General features: G+C 49.9%; 1 protein-coding gene across 2 annotated transcripts in view; it reads right to left on the bottom strand.

Annotated features, from left to right (window-relative positions):
* The window catches only part of OTUD5 (OTU deubiquitinase 5), a gene marked incomplete at its 5' end in the record, with an annotated part of 31,711 nt that overhangs the window by 9,082 nt on the left and 5,038 nt on the right, over positions 1 to 17,591 (bottom strand). For both annotated transcript variants that reach the window (XM_081115062.1, XM_081115063.1), the window contains 4 exons: positions 112 to 260; positions 363 to 519; positions 607 to 671; positions 8,869 to 8,962. In XM_081115062.1, the coding sequence (XP_080971188.1) occupies positions 112 to 260; positions 363 to 519; positions 607 to 671; positions 8,869 to 8,962 (465 nt within the window). The remainder of the gene's footprint in view (positions 1 to 111; positions 261 to 362; positions 520 to 606; positions 672 to 8,868; positions 8,963 to 17,591) is intronic.

Genomic DNA, 17,591 nt, shown 5'->3' with positions numbered 1-17,591 from the left:
AACTCAAAGAGGGGACAGGACATTTTTGTGGGCTAGGATAAAACTGAGACCCAAACAAAGGTTTCTGGCTTCTAAATCCAACAGCCATCTTGGGCATGGTGACATGCTTACCCCCGGTTTGAAAGATGGCAGGCCTAGCCCCACACCAATGGTGGCCTTGTTAGGATTCACCACTGAATTGTAGTGGATATTCCGATGGTAGCTGACACGGATGGGTTCGTCCTCATTTTGATGGATCCCATGGAATGTGTTGATGGGTTCTGCAGAAAAGAGAAGGAAGTAGCATCCACAGTGGGCGGGGCAGGGCAGGGCAGGCTCAGACCAGGTGCTGTCAGTCGCTCACCTACCCACCACAGAAGTACCTGTGCTATACTGATACACCTCCACAGGCCGGTTGTACATCTCCGCCATGGCCTGCATCTCAATGTGGTTGCCATGGCAGTTGTTTTTCCGTTTCCGGTTGATGTAGGTGGTGAAGTCCTCTGTGACATAGTTAGAGAAGTAGTCCGCATTCTTCATCTGCACAACAGATCAGAGGGTCGAGGTCAGTGTGGGGAGGGGATCCTCCCACTCTGCCCCTACCCCAAGGTCTGTACAAAGTCTCACCAGATAGTCCATGCAGTGCTTTCGTACAACCTCATGCATGTCCTGGTCTCCATACACCTGGTCAGCTGTGGAGGCAGAAGAAAGGAGAGGCTGGGATTAGAACTGGCACCAGAGAAGAGTTCTAAGTCACAGAACATCCTTGGGGTGAAGGGCTCAGGGCCAGGAAAACTTCCTTTCCTACCCCAGGGCCTGGAGAGTTCTTGGCCTTGTGGGCTGGAACGGAATCATGGAGAAAAAGGCAAACAGGGACAGTTTTGAACAAGAGTACAGGTGAGAGGGACACAACCACAGGCCTCTCATGCAGATGACTTTGTCTAGGGCTTGGATGGCTACTCAGACAAGTCAACAAACATTTTAAGTCCCATAAGTGGCCCGAAGCACTATCGATTCCATACCCCCACCTTCACTCTTCACATGAGGAAACTGAGGCTCAGGGAGAGTTTGTGGCTTGACCAAGTTCACACAGAAAGTCAATGTGTGACCAATTCAAGTCTAGAATTCAGTGTACCTAACTTCCTGGAGTCAGCACGGCCTTTGTAGGTTGAAAAAAAAAAAAGGAAAACAGCTGGGCTCTAAGCCCAGTTCTGCCAAGTGCTAGTGCTAAATGACCAGAGGCAAGTGACCCAAGTGTACTGAGCCTCACCTGCCTCACGTGTAAAACAGGAACAAGCTGGATAACTCCCTGGCAGGCCTTCTTGTGAGATTAATGAGATAATGGGTGTAATGTGACCAGCACTGGTTTTGAGACGGAGCAGTCACTCAGTAAATCAGAGTCCCCTTCCCCAGGGCCTAAATGTGCGGTACTATGAAGGTGACAGAGCTTAGTAAAACCCTGCCTCTGCCCACACGAAGTACAGAGTCTAGTAAGAGAGATAAGATACATATGCACCTAACTAAGGGCAGCCTGTGGCCCAAATGGTTCAGGCATCATGGAGTTTTAGTCAAATTAAGACACAGGCTCCCCCCTCTGCCTGACTTGAGAATCTTCACACATTCCTTCCCTCATTTCAGGACATTCCTTCCATCCTGCTGGACTGCCTACTTATCCAACACCAATATGTTCTTTAATAGTTCCCCACCCTCCTGGACACCTCTATCACCAGGTTTATCAAACATGTGTACAGAAGTCATCTGCCTGATCACACTGGGCTTCCTACTGAGGGCAATTCACATCCAAGTCTATCTCAGCTCAGGGCCCAGTACAGTGCAGGAAACTGGGAAATTCGCTAAGTGCATGAACAAACTCAGGGAGCCAGTGAGTCTTCTCCCTGGGAAATTAAGGTGGGCTTGAAGATAAGGCCCACATTACATCCACTGACTAAGATGAAGAGGGAATTTTCCTTTGTCTCCCCAGAGGACCATTGCTCTGATGGGATCTCCCTGGGGCAGGGGCAAAATTCTTCCATGGGAGCAGGGGCAGAATTCTTCCATGACAGCCAGTCTACCTCAGTGAAGAATTGCCAGAAGAACGCCTTCGCTACCCTCCCCTGTCCTCCCTGGAGGGTTTGTGAGATAAGGAGAGAAAGGCTGCTCTGAGATAGAATAGGGGCCCATGCCTGTTCTCAAGTCTTCCTGGAGGTGTGCAAGGACCTGAGGGTGAGGGGGAGTATGGGGCGTGAAGGCGGGAAGGGATAGCCCCATCACTGATGTAAACAAGGATGTGGGTTCTGTGGCTACAACTCTGCCCCGCCCCCCCGGTGGCACTTCCAGCAAGTCACATGCCCTGTGCACAGGCTGGGGGCCCCCTGCTGCTGCCTTTCTTAGAAGCCAGTACCACAGAGCCCACTGCGGCTGCCTGCCTGCCAGAGCTGCTTGACAAGCTATTTCTGTAGAATGGGCCTGGGTGCGGAGGAGGCAGTGCTGTGGGCAGCTGCAGTAAACAGGAACTGAGATGGGAGTGAAGGGGTTAAATGGAGACTGGCCTGCCAGGCTCAGGGAGAGGGCTGAGCTGTTTCTGGGGAAGGGTCAATCGGCATTTCCCATTTCTGGGCCTAAGAGATACATTGACCTGAGCTACATGCTGGATGCAAGAAAACAGAGGAACGAGGGAGACCGTGGGACAGGGAAGGGAGTTGGGGGGGAGAACCCCTTGAGGGTCCCCACATTTCCCCGCCACTGACCCCTTTGCCTTGGCAGTAAGGCTCTGCTGCCTCCTAGCTGTGTGGTACTGGACAAGGCCCTTAAACTCTCTGGGCTGCAGTGGCCTCATCCATAGGTGGAGAGAGTCACTCCTCTTCCTCTCATGGGAGCTGTAAAGACTACAGGGGATGGTTTGTCTGAGGCATAGTAGGTGTTCAAGAGACGGGGCTCCGTTTGTCACGAGGCAGATGATGACGCCTTCAGGTAGCTAGCTACCCACAAAGTCAGCTAGAATGTCACCGGAACCACTTATTAAGCCCTTCCTCATTTCTGTTGTACTTCCTCAGCCAGAGGAAAGCCCCAAACCCAGAGTCTAGGCTGCCCTACGTGTATGCAGGACTGGCCCGACCTTTATGACGCCAAAGGGCCACAGACCCACCTTCTGTAATTGTACTGTAAATCTTTAGTAACCAAGTTAATGTCCAATCAATAGTATAGGCTTCACATAACAGGGTCCTTAAATGTGGGCAAAGTATGACCTTCTCTACTTAGCAGTCACATGCAAAATATGACCTTTTCTCCTCGATCCTAAGATGCATTGATAGGTGATATAATACATGTATTTAATCATAGCTGCAGGGGGGGAATGACCAAACTCACCGATTATAAGATGCACCCTAGTTTAGGGATCATTACTGTGGAAGAAAATATGCTCCTCAGGACCAAGGACACAAAGCAATAGTACCTCCCCAACAAGGGAGAGTAGAAGGATCTTTTCGATGATATGAGGTGGGAAAAATACCCAGAGTTGCCCAAGAACACAGGAAGTCCTCATTGAGGAGGCTCTTGTCTGACTTTGCTAGTCCCGCCTTTGTCCTCCTGAAAGCCTTCCTCCTCCTAGAAGGTTGGCACAGGGGCTAGGGGCTGGGCTGGACTTCCCTGTGGGGGCCAAGGTGGGAGAAAGGGCCCAATGGACTTGCAGAGGTAGGGGAATTCAGAGAACTTGTTTTGATAGAAACCGAAACTCCCCCTCTTGCTGACGCTGCATTTGCGGGCAGTCCGCACCTGCTCTCCCCTCCCAGAGTCCAGCTGGAAGAGGGTTCCCCACTACCTCACCTCTGTCCCCAACCCAAACAGAACCCAGAAACCCTCAATACAGCACTGTAATTGGTTCCCTCAAAGCCTTTTTTACATTCCAACTCATTCTATCCTCACCCCCAAAAATCTGACTTTACACAGGGGGGATACTGAGGTACAGAAATGTGGCACAGCTGGCCCAAGGTCACACATTTGGGAGGGTGAAGGGGAGGCCAGGCTCTCAAGGACGGATTCAAGCACTGACACCCAAGATGACATTACTACCACTCCAATCCCGCTATCACCTTAACCACCTGACTCAGAGGCCAGGCCTGATTCTGTCTACCTCAGTTTCCCCACCAGCACAAGCAGGAATCAGCTGGAAAGGCCTGGGAATGGGCAGAGATTACAAATATCAGGGGTTGTACCCCTCACTAAGGCCACAGAGGTCGGCATGAACCTCACCTCCTCAGAACACCCCCCTTCTGTCCCCTCTCTGAGCACACAGTCACCAGCCGAGAAATGTACATGCGCACATACACACAGCCGGCAGATCCTGCCAAAGATGTTCCCCGAGGCCAAATTCCCACACAACAACCCTCGCAACTACAGACAACTATCATATTCCACAAGCAGATGCCCTTGTCACCAAGATGCTGGACAAGATGCAAGGCTGTGCAAACTGAGGACCCTGCCCCCTCCTTCCTAGCCTTTGCCAAGGGTTGGGGGGAGGGGAGAAGAGCCAATAGCATCAACGGACTTGCCTCAACCTCCCTCCACTGCTGCAGAAGGTCTCTAAACCTCCTCAGGTTCCCTAAAATGTAGTCGAGTAGTTACGTGCAGAAGCAAGACAGGAGAGCCTGGACTATCTAAAGGAGCTTACGCACAGGGCCCTACCATTGGTTTTAGAGGCACCTGAGAAGTGCCTCTCTGCCAGGCTACTGCCTGCCTGCCTGCTGCCTGCTAAGAGAGCCCCAGCAAGTTCCGCTGAGAACAGAAAAGGAAGCTTGGTGTCTGCAGGAAATCTAAAAACAAACCACACAAATGTGTACACACAGCAGCACAGGGAGACAGGGACCTGGTTTGTTCCCACTTCCTCCTGGCCCAGTGGCAACCCCGGCCCCACTGAGGAGATGAGTCGGGGAAAAAGCCTCGCCTGTCAAGCAGCTGTGGTGCACACCTGGACAGTGGCTCCAACTACCTCAAAGACCAAAGACTCAGTGGGGAGACAGCGGAACCCTAGCCTCTCAATAGCCTGGTCTCTGGGATGCCTGCTCTTCTACTCAAGGACTCCCATGGCAAAGATGGAAAGATTGATGGAGGCAGGGCAAAGACCAATGGAAGCTGGCATGAAGACCTTCTCCTCCTGGCCTGGTTCTTCAACCTCAAACACCAATGGTCTGACACCTGCCTGTGTGACCTAGATAATAGGGCCCTGACTTTTTCTTGAGGTCCCAGTTTGCCCACTTATAAAACAGTCTACACTGATCTAAGATCCATCCCTCCAATGCTGATGGCCCATGTTCCAACACAGAAAGGCCCAGAGGAGTGGGCCTGGCTAATGTTTCTGGGCCTCATTGCTGTAACCTCCCCCCCCACCCCCATCTGCTTCTCCATGGCCCACGCAGACACACACACTGTGGCCTCCACTTTGCCCACAGAGGCCAGGGCCAGAGGTTTTGCTGAGTCAAAGCATATGCGGAGGGGGAAGGAGGAGAGATGCAGACTCACGTTTCCAGGAGGAGGTTATCTGAGCATAGCAGGGGCAGGGTGGACCACAGGATACCTCTGGAACTCAGGCTCCCACTTCCATTCCACCCAAGCCTTCGCTGATGCTCACAAGTCCCCAGTACGGGTGGTGGGAGAGAACTGGGCACAAGTAGTGGATAGTGGTTCACACTGGGGACACCCAGGCTTCAGAGGCAAAACAGAGGGTAGAAAGCCACCTGCTTCAGGATTCCCAACAGTAGAGGGCCACAGGCTCCGCGTTGGAGGAAGTCAGGCCCAGAGAGATCAAGGAATACAGCTGAGGTCACCCAGCCAGTTGAGAGATAAACTAAAAAGCTAGGGCTTTCCTAGGGCCATGGAAAGAATGTGTCCTTTGGCATCTCTGGGTTCCCATGCCAGCTCTGCCACTAATGACCTGAGCATGTCATTTCCCTTTCTTGAGCCTCAATCTTCCCAACTGTCTCATGGGATAATAATCCCAACTTTACAGATGAACCTGAAGCATCCAGCTTAATGCCTAGCAAAAAGTCAAGGTCAAGGAGTGACAGTGTCCCCTAGGTCTGCAATCCCCACTCCAACTCCCACCCTCAGTTATGTGCTCCTTCAACTGTTCAATGTGTGGCAGGAAGTTAGAATCTGCAGCCTTCTCACCAGAGCCCAGAGCAATTGCCACCTGTCCCTGTCCAAGCTAGGCTGGAAGCAGAGAGGCAGCAGAAAGCCAGAGGGCAAAGTCTCCTTCCCACGCACAGGTCTGGTCTGCACAGGTCGCGTGCACTCTGCCCCAGGGAAAATTCCATACGAGGCCTAAAGACCCAGGGGCCATGTACTTCAGAGGACAGACCGCGGGGCTTCTGAGGTTTTATGGAAAAAAGCCAAGGGCAGCTCAGTCAGGGGAAATGTATAGCCATAGTGCTGATAAGGAAAGGCCTTCAACCTGCCATGGTCAGCGCTTCCTGTAAGCTCGGGCCTCTTACTGGAAGGCCCCAACAGGGGGAAGGGTCAGAGGATGTGTGGGGAAAACAGCTAAATGGACACATGTGCAAATATTGCTCTTCATATGGGTTACTGCACAAGCCAGGTTATCGCTAGCGCCAAGGTCTGCCTCAAAGACCGTTCAAGACCCAGCTGCCCAGCTGCATTCTCTGCCCTTCACTCCACCAGAAGCCCTGCTTACCCAGCAACCAACCTGAGGTCTCAGAACAGGTCCCCCCCCAGCTATTCTTTCTTTGGTCCAATGACTCCAAACCTAAACTCTTTCTCTAGGAAACATCCCAGGAAGAACACAGACTTAAACGCCAGGGCTGGAGGTTGGGATTTTCCAGCCCAGCAGAGGCCACTGCCCAAACCTCCTCTGTTTAGTAGAAAGGGGGAGACGACCCCTGAACCCACCTAAACTTCTTCTTTCACCCACTCAACAAACACCTGTGACTCTGAGGCACCACTGAGAATAGCATTCAGGCTTTATCAGTGCTACTGTTCCATGAGGGGCTATTATGCTCTCAGGCACCAAAGCGATTTACTGAAGTCATCTCATTTAACTGTTACTAGGTTGTAACAAGCTCAGGATAAAAAAGCTGCTTGCCCAAGGTCACACGAACAATCAGTGGCACAGCCTGGAGTGGAGCCTGGGTCAGCCAGCCCAGGCCACCAGCAAGCATGGGGGAAGAGGGTGCATCCAGAAAGGATTGAAGGAGCCCTTCAGAATCAATACTACTTCACAGATGGGACAATGAAAGTTCTGAGTGAGGGCAGAACAAGAAGACAGGGCTTCTGGCTACCAGCTCAAATCTTCTATCGAGGGCACTTTTTATGGAAGATATAGGAACCCCAAAGTGAGAATGGGATCATACTCCCCGTTTCCCCTGGACACTAGCACAGGACCTCATGACTGCTTGTTGGGCTTAAAGTGGAGAGTAAATGGTATTAAGGAATTATTAATTTTGTTAGGTATGATAATGGCATTTTGGTTATGTTGAAAGAGAGGGGGAAAGGGAGGGAGGGAGAGGGAGAGAGAGAGAGAGAAAGAAAGAAAGAAACCGGGACTTTATCTGTCAGAGAAATATACAGAAATATTTATGAATGAAATAACCCAATGTTGGGGTTTTTCTTTAAAAACTCATTTCAGCCCTGGCTGGTGTGGCTGACTTGGTTGAGCATTGTCCCATGCACTGAAAGGTCACCAGTTCAATTCCCAATCAGGGCGCATGCCCAGGTTGCCGGCTAGATTCCCAGTAGGGGGTGTGCAGGAGGCAGCCAATCTATTTCTCTCTCCCATTGATCCTTTTCTCTCTCTCTCCCTTTCTTTCTCTCTAAAATAAATAAAAACTTATTACAAAAAATATTCGTTTCACCTTGGCCAGTGTTCTCAGTGGTTAGATCATCAATCCTTACACCAAAGGGTCACAGGCTGGATTCCAGTTAAGGGCATGTAACCTGGATTGTGGATTTACCCCGCTCCGGGGAGTGTGCAGGAGGCAACCTGTTGATTTGTCTCTCTCACATTCATGTTTTTCTTTCTTTCTCTCTCCCTCCCTTCCACTCTCTCTGAAAAAAACAATGGAAAAAAATATCCTCAGGTGAAGATTAACAACAACAAAAAAGACTTGTTTCAGCTCTGGCCTGGTAGCTCAGTTGGTTAGAGCGTCATCCCAATATGCCAAGTTTCAGGTTTAATTCCCAGTCAGGGCTCATACAAGAATCAACCAACGAATATATAAATAAGTGGAACAACAAATTACTGTTTCTCTCTGTCTCTCAATCAATCAATCAATTAAAAAAATTTTTTAAAGACTCATTTCAAGAGAGTAAGAAAGAGTGGGCAGGGTAGTGATGAAACGGGGCTGGCCATGTGTTGATGCCTATTTGAAGGTGAATGATGGGTACATGAGGGTTTACTATCGTCTCTACTTTTGTGTAAGTTAAAAAAAAAAAGTCTATGATCCCAAGGTGAGAGTAGTATGCTGTGGTTAAGAGCCCTCAGACGAACCTTTAGCCCTAAGACTAACTTACCATGTACTACCTGACCCTGGGCAAGCCATTCTCCATCTCTGAGCTGCTTTTCTCATCTGACAAATGGAAGCAATGGTCCCGACACTTACCCAGCTTAGGGAAGAACTGCAAGAGTTTCCTGTAGTGCCTGGCAGAGCAATCTGTCCCTAATGTTATTTTCCTTGTCACTATTGTTGCTGCTATTATTACTCTCACACCACCACACTGCCTCATGACGAAGGACTAGAGGCCAGATACTAACTTGAGACTGGGGCCTGGAGTCCATAAAAAACCAGTTAACTCTGTCCCCAACCGTCTCAGGGGTTACTCCTGACAACTGGGACACTCAGGGGCAGCCCTAGGCCCTTGAAGGCTGAGGCAGAGACTCACCTACAGCCCGGAAGAGACAGGCGCCGTCCTCCTTCATTTGCTTGATGATGAAGCCCTTCTTGTCTCGCAGGGCCTTTTCAAACCAGTGTTCCTGCTGCAGGGAAGAGGTGTGGGGGTCAGCAACAGGAAAGGCCTGTACCCCCTCCCCAGAGCTCTGCCCTCGAGCTCCTGAGGGGCCCAGCTAATTGGCTGAGAGGACACTGGACAGGGTCAAGTTCTCAGCCCTGTTTGACCATTCCATGCATGTGGAGCAGGAGGAGACCCAGGCATTGTGTGAGCAGAACACTTGCTCCCAGAGGAGCCGCAGCTACATTCTGCCTCCTGCTGACCATGCTGGGAATCCAATGCTGGACCTTCCCACAGGCAGCCAGAGGCCCAGGGCTGGCAAGAATGGGGAACTGGAGGGAGGAAGCTGGCTCTGCCTCAAGTAGTTTCTTTCACCTGGGGACCCTCTAGCCCAGTGGTCGGCAAACTCATTAGTCAACAGAGCCAAATATCAACAGTACAACGATTGAAATTTCTTTTGAGAGCCAAATTTTTTAAACTTATGATGAGGGTCCTCCTAAGCTGGCCTTTGCTAAAAATGTCCTCAATCTGATTGAGGTATGTTCACTGAGGTTGACCCCTTCCACCTCTCCCATCCACACTCGTCTTGTATACTTGTTTCGTCTATCTTTTGTTACCCGCGCGCGATTTGCAGACTCGACTAGCACTAACCACTGCACATGAGACTGCTGACTGACTGGCTCACTCAACTCATGCATGTATCCCGCAGCCGCATGCGCCGTGTCTCCTGTCACACAACTAACCGACACCCCCCACTTCTTCTAACGCCACTTCTTCAAAATAGACTCGCCCAGGCTGAAAACCGACTTCTGCGCATGGGCCACGAAGTTTCAATCGCACTGTACGTGTGCGCCTGCACGTGGTATTTTGTGGAAGAGCCACACTCAAGGGGCCAAAGAGCCGCATGTGGCTCGCGAGCCACGGTTTGCCGACCACTGCTCTAGCCACTCTAGGGGAGGAGAGATGTTGAGAAGGGAATGATTGGTAAGATCTTGAATCTCACATATAGTTAGGGATTGCCAAGATCTTGCACAAGGCAAAATGTATGAAAATATGATTTTACTTGTGGGTGAACACATTTAGCATATATGTATATGCATATGTATACAAACACATATGCATACAAAGTTGGGAAGGCTATGTAACAAAATATTATCCCTAAGTGTTGGCACTGCAGGTGACTTTTTACTTCACCTCCTTCTTTCTAAGAGCTATGCAATCGCTCATCCAAAATTCCCTAACTCAAAAAGCTTTGAAAACCAAAAGACTTTATCTAACTTATTTGGCATCATTACCTGACCTGAGCTGAGGAGAATTCATTTACTCCGCTTGGAGATGAATATTCAAACATTTCCATGCAGAAACATTCTAGTGTTTGATTACGACAGGGGTCCTCAAACTTTTTAAACAGGGGGCCAGTTCCCTGTCCCTCAGACCGTTGGAGGGCCGGACTATACTTTAAAAAAAAACTATGAACAAATTCCTATGCACACTGCACATATCTTATTTTGAAGTAAAAAAACAAAACGGGAACAAATACAATATTTGTATTTGCATGTGGCCCGCGGGCCGTAATTTGAGGACCCCTGTTCTAGAGGTTTGGACAAATGTATCCACTGTGGTAGTACACAGAGTAGTTTCACTGCTCTAGTAATGCTCTGTATTCTGTCTACTCATCTCTGCATTATTTTTTAAAAAACACATTTGTACAAGTTCACTTAATCTGAACCTTTGGGGCCAAATGTGCTTTGGAAATTGAGAAAATTTTCAGAATTTAGAGAACTCACCAGGTGTGTATGCTGTTTCTGTAACACCTCCAGTGGGGTCTGTGGCAGACCTTGTAATCCAGGGGTCCTCAAACTACGGCCCGTGGGCCACATGCAAATACAAATATTGTATTTGTTCCCGTTTTGTTTTTTTTACTTCAAAATAAGATATGTGCAGTGTGCATAGGAATTTGTTCATAGTTTTTTTTTTAAAGTATAGTCCGGCCCTCCAACGGTCTGAGGGACAGGGAACTGGCCCCCTGTTTAAAAAGTTTGAGGACCCCTGCTCTAGAATGTAACCAAGGGTGAGCCCAATGTAAACATTTGGAAGTTGTTTAAAAAAATGGCCCAGGACTGCCAGAAGCCAGGACTTTGGGTGAGTGTGATGTGTCAATGTAGATACAACAATCAATTATAATAAATGTATCATTTTGATAGGGCATGTTGATAGTCGGGAGGCTATGTATGTGTGGGGACAGGAAGTATATGGAAGCTCCCTGTACCTTCTGCTCAATTTTGCTGTCAATCTAAAACTGCTCTAAAAAATAAAGTATTTAAAAAAAAGTAGAATGTCCACGTGTCACTTCAAACATATTTTCCATTTCAAAACCAAACAAACTAAAAGCAACACCTTTCCTAGGCCCCTCACGCCCTCTGCTGGCCATTAGGAGAAGCCAGCCTGATCCAGTATCAGGACTAGGGACCAAAAATCCCAAGCCTGCTCCTTGGGGATACCACCCTACTTAGGGATTTATAGGATCCAGGCAATTGCCAACCAGAGGGGATCACTTCTCTGCAGGACTTTGTTCCCCCCAGCTCAAGTGAGAGAAATTCCTGGCAAAATAGGAAGCACAAGGTTCGGAGGCCAAAAGCTCTTGGTTCCAACCTCAGCTCTGTCACTCACTCGCAGCAGGATTTTGGGTAAGCTACCTGAACATTCCAAGCCTCAGTTTCCTATCAAATGGGGATTATGGGATATACCTGAAAGAACTGTCAAGACGATCAGAGGAGCTTCAGAGCCAGAAGAGGCTTTGCAAATACTGTACCATATACTGGGGAGGTGGTCACCAGTCAGAGAAGAAGGGGTGAGACCAACACAGACAGAGATAATGTACAACTGAGAGACCCTCAGAAAGTCCCTGGTGAGTGGCTGGACAGGAGGGGATGAAGAGGGGGCAAAAAGGGAATACCCAGCAGCCCCACAACCAGGGCCCACACCCCGGGAAGGTATGGCTGGCTGGCTTTCCAGAGATGACAAAGGCACTGGGAAGCCCTTAATGGGCTTCCATGGGAAGCACAAAGACTCTTGTTTGTGCACAACATTCCAGCAGTCCAGGTGCCCCTCCTGCCCCAGAGGCTATGGACTAGCACATTCCAACCAGTCCCCCAAATCCATCCCTGCCCCATGGGGTCAGCCATCTCCCAGCTGGGGGTCTCCAGCAGAGCAGCTGCAACTATAGCTACAGCCTGAGACTGGACTGGACAGAAGTTCTAAAAAAGAAAGGCACCCAGCAACTGCCTGCCCTAAGTGTGTGGGGAAAGGAGATCAAAGGGGATGAGAAGGCCTCCTATTTATTTATCCAGTAAAGGGTTACCAGGCAGCTGCTAAGTCAGACCTTGGGCTGGCAAGGAGGCCAGAGAAATGAATCAGACTTGCTCCCTACCCTCCATCAGCTCACAAACTGCGCGAGGGGCAGGGAAACAGGCAGTGACTACACACAAGTGTGAGCAGGACTGTGAAAGAGATGAACACAGGGATGCTAGAGAACATGGAGGAAGTGACCTGGCCAGTCATTAAGGCTGGCATCCGAGAGGAGGTTTCACCTGAGCAAAGGATTAAAACACCAAGACCTCCAGAAAAGCTTGTGAATTGGATAAGAAATCACTTCTGCCACAAAGCACCAGGGAGGCCACAGGCCAGCAATGAGTTCAGCTGAGCTCAAGTCCTGGGTAGGGCTATGAAGGTAAGCGGGGCAGGGCCAGGAAGAAAGATGAACTCATATTAGCCAAATGCCTGCCTCATGCCAGGTGCCAGATGCAGAAGGTGACCTCTTAATTGTACCAAAGCCCAGATGGCAGGAAGCATTATCCTCATTTTATGAAGGCAGAAAAGAGCTGGGGTTTGGGCACCAACAAGGCCTAGTATAGAAGCAACAGGGGAGGCCTCATGAGCCATAGCATGGAGACAAACTTAGCAGGCCATGCTGGGGAAAGCCTGGTTTATCCCTAAACATGAAGGAGGCCTGAGCATTCCCTTTGCACAAGCAGGGCTTTAGTCCTAGGCAGCCAGTGTGGCATCTGTGCCTGGATGTGGAGGCCTAGCCACTCACCACCCACTGGCTTTGGCACCAGCAGCCTTAAGATCCTGGGCTCTGGCTGAAACCCTTTTCTCTCTCTCCCTGTGGGGAGAGAAAATAGGAGATCCTGGTCCTGAGTTCTAGAAAGAGTTTATACAGTCCCAGGAGCTCATAGAAAAGTCTGTTCCTTATCCCAGCTGGACAGGAGCCTCCAAAAAAGGTGCCAACTTGGAAGTTGCTTAGGAAAATGGCCCGGAAGGACAGGCTGGTGGGAGTGAGGGGCAGAGGGTGGGGGCTGGCCCAGCCATAGAGAAGTTTACACTACATTAATGTCCTGGCCCAAGGAAGTCAAGTCCAGACCCTCAATCTTGCAAGCCCACTAATAAGCCTGTGGGCAAGTCCATCCACATCTCTGAGCCTCCACAAAGGGGCTGGGCAAAACCCTCTGACAACAGGGGATCCCAGGTGTAAGATTCTGCAATCTACTGCTACATAGACCCAAGAAAAGTTGCAAAATACTGTGGGGCCCAACTGACTTAGGTTCCAATCCAGCTCCAATTATTAGCCATGTGATGACCTGCTCTGAGCCAGTTTTCCAATCTGTGAAATGGGATAACAAGTCTCCCAATAACAGGGATACTGAGAAGACTCAAATATTACAGGACTCTGTCCAGTAGGAGAGCACTTAATTTGTTCCTATCCCCTCCCTGGAAGGGAAACAAGAACACCCCTGTAGTAGGCTGAATTAAGAGTCGCCCAAACATATCAGGCCCTAATCCCTGGAACCTGTAAATGTCACTTTATAAGGAAAAATGGTATTTGCAGGTATAATTAAGTTAAGGATCGTGAGATGCAGAGATGGGACCTAAATGCAATCACAAATGGCCTTAGAACAGTAGAGCAGTGATGGCGAACCTATGACACGCATGTCAGAGGTGACACGCAAACTCATTTTTTTGGTTGATTTTTCTTTGTTAAATGGCATTTAAATATCTACACTAATAAAAGAGAAAAATGGCCGAAACCAGTTTGGCTCAGTGGATAGAGCGTCGGCCTGTGGACTGAGGGGTCCCGGGTTCGATTCCGGTCAAGGTGGGAGATGTGCAGGAGGCGGTTGATCGATGTTTCTCTCCCATCGATGTTTCTAGCTCTCTATCTCTCTCCCTTCCTCTCTGTAAAAAATCAATAAAATATTTAAAAAAAAAAAAAGAGAGAGAGAGAAAAATGGTAATTGGCATACGGTGATACCGTTTTCATTGGCTAATCAGGGCTATCTGCAAATTAACTGCCAACTAAGATTGGCAGTTAACTGCCAACAAGATGGCGGCTAATTTGCATATGTAGGCACAATGCAGGGAGGCGAAAGGGAAAGCAGGAAGAAGCCCCCTGTCACTGACAGTGATCGGAAACCCAGGGGGGAGCTAAGAGCTGGGGGACAGGGCAAAGGCGGCCCCCCAGCCATGATTGGAGAATCAGGCGCCTTTGCCGCCCTGGCCAGTGATAGCAGGAAGTAGGGGTGGAGCCAGCGATGGGAGCTGGGCACGGTCGAAGCTGGCAGTGCCAGGAGCTAGGGGTCCCTTGCCTGAGCCTAAAGCGAAGCCCACGATCGCGGCGCCCCCCGCTGCCACTGCAGGTCCCCGCTGCCTGGGCGGGACGCCTCAGCCAGAGGCGTTAGGCCTGGGCAGGGGCGGAGCCTGCAACCGCGGGGAGCTGGGGGTCCCCTGCCCAGGCCTGACACCTCTGCCGGAGGCCTCAGGCCTGGTCAAGGGGCCGATCCGGTGATTGGTGATCGGAGGGTGATGAGGGTCAACTCCTCTGGCCGAGGCATCAGGCCTGGGTGGGGGGCGGAGCCGGGGATTGGGGGGATATGATGGTCCACTTGCCCAGGCCTGAAGCCTGGGTCAGAGGCGTCAGGCTTGGGCGGGGGGTGGAGCAAGCGATCAGTGGGAGATGGGGGTCCCCTGCCCATGCATGATTCCTGGGCCAGAGGCCTCAGGCCTGGGCGGGGGCCAGAGCCAGTGATCGGGGGGAGATGGGAGTCCCCTGTCCAAGCCTGACACCTCTGGCGGAGGCGTCAGGCCTGGGCAAGGGGCCGATCAGGCGATCGGAGGGTGATGGGGGTCAACGCCTGAGGGCTCCCAGTATGTGAGAGGGGGCAGGCTGGGCTGAGGGACACTCCCCCCCCCCCCACACACACACCCAGTGCACGAATTTCGTGCACCGGGCCCCTAGTATAAAATAAATATCAAAAATATAAATCTTTGTGTTACTATGGTTGCAAATATCAAAAAATTCCTATATGTGACACGGCACCAGAGTTAAGTTAGGGTTTTTCAAAATGCTGACATGCCAAGCTCAAAAGGTTCGCCATGTAGAGGAAGATCTGATACAGACAGAAGACGAGACCACATACACAGAGAAGATGATGTGAAGACAGGTGGAGATCACAGTGATGTGTTCACAAACCAAGGAATGTCAGTAGCCCCCAGAAGCTGCAAAAGGACTGGGTTTGCCTCTAAAGCCTCTGAAAGGAGTACAACCCTGACAACACCTTGATTTTGGGCCAGTGAAACTGACCTTGGTCTACTGGCCTCCAGAACTGTGAGAGAATATGTGTCTGTTGTTTTAAACCATCTAGTTTGTGGTAATTTGTCACAGCAGCCACAGGAAAATAATACAACCCCCTGGTAGCACTCCTGTAAGCTGTGAGGCAATGTCATATGGCTATCAGCTAGCAGGATCCAGCAGCACCCACCTCCCAGGGGGAGGGTTAGAATTAAAGCAGCAGGGGCCTGGACTCCCCCCAACAGACTGGGAAGCTGCTGACCCTACTCATCAATAAATGAGCTGTCACTGAAGGGGACAGGGAGCAGGAGAAGATGTTAGCAGCAGTGACTGCTTGTGGACAGTTGTCTTCCCAGAGCCCATGGCAAAGAGGTGTTCAGTATTCTGGGCTTCACAGCTCTGCCCCAGCAAGCCTGGTGCCAAGACCACCCCTCTCTCCCCCAAAACACCCAGGAACACTGGCTCAGCTCCGTGTGGAAAACACAAGCAACCCATCGAACGAGAAACACAGATGCACTGCTCTCTAAGGACCAACACAAGCTCTCCAGGGATAGGAAAGAGCAAGGCCCTAAAACCTAATGCCAGGGGCAGGGAAAGGGATTTAAAAAATGAAGATTCTATCATTATGCAACAAAAAGAAATGAAGCACTGTTCCATGCTACAACACAGATGAGCCTATACTGAGTGAAAGAAGCAGTCACAAAGGACTGCATATTATATGATTCCATTTCTATGAACCGTCCAGAAGAGACAAATCAATCAACACAAAAAGTAGATTAGTGGTTGCCAGGTCATTGTGGTCAGTGATTGAGTGTCAACCTATGCACCTGGAGGGGAGGTGCACTAGTTCGATTCCCAGTTAGGGCACATGCCCTGGTTGGGGCTCCATCCCCAGCAGGGGGCGTGCAGGAGGCAGCCAATGGAGATGTTTCTTATCAATGTTTCTATCTGTCTCTCCCTTCCTCTCTCTCTAAAAATCAATAAAAACATATTTACAAAAAAGTAGATTCATGGTTGCTAGGGGCTGGAGCAGGGGAGGGGACTGGGAGATGATGATGATGACCAAGAGCTTCGTTTTGAGGTGATGAAACTGTTCTAAACTTGATTGATCCTACTTATGGATGCACAACTCTGTGAGTACACTAAAAACCACTTTCAATTGATGAATTGCATGGTATGTGAATTATGTCTCAATAAAGCTGTAAAAATTAACAACAACAACAACGACCTAAGAACCTATAGGCTAGGGAGTAGGAAGTGCAACACTACATGAAACTTTGCAGCATACCCCCACCAAAAGCTAAGAGGCCCCACTCAAAACTTTCTTTTCACAATGGGTTGGGGGAGTAGGGAACAGGGAATTAAAGAAGACATTACGACTAGCTTCAGAACACTGAATCCAATCTCTCTCCTCACCACTACCTATCTTATGGATAGAGAAACTGAGACCCCAAAAAAAGAGAACTGCCCAAAGATACAGGACGCAAACCCAGACCACCAAACAGGGACCACTTTCTGCTATACTCTGCCTCCCCTCTAGAAGAGTTGGCAGGTTACAAAGGCTCCTAGGAAGAACTCAAGTGCAAGATCCTGGGGAAACTGCAAGAGAAGCATCAGCCAAGGTTTGAGGTGGGTCAGCCAGGTACTCACACACTCAATCACTGGGCATGGGTGGACTTTTGCAAAAAAAAAAAAAAAAAAAAAAAAAAAAAGAGGCAGCTGAGAGTTTGCCCGAAGCTATCAAGTAGCTATGCAGACGACCCTGGGCCTGCCCAGTTCAAAAGGCCCAATTCTTTCCACACACAGCCTTACCTCCACACCATCCAATAGGCCCCCTGACAGGCAACCCCGAGTTTATTCACCATAGCACAGGTGACCAAAAAAAACAAACCCTGAGCCTCACACCAAATAGGCTGCTTGTCCTGCCCACCAACCTTGGATGACAAAGAAGAAACACAGGGGCAGGGGAGAGACAGGGAGAAACCCAGTTCTTTCTCAAAAGATACCCACCATTTTCTGTCACCTCCAA

Source organism: Myotis nattereri (genome assembly GCF_964212035.1).
Source record: "Myotis nattereri genome assembly, chromosome: X".
Lineage (NCBI taxonomy): Eukaryota > Metazoa > Chordata > Mammalia > Chiroptera > Vespertilionidae > Myotis > Myotis nattereri.
Note: the sequence above shows the minus strand (reverse complement) of the source record. Positions and strands in the feature narration are given on the sequence as shown.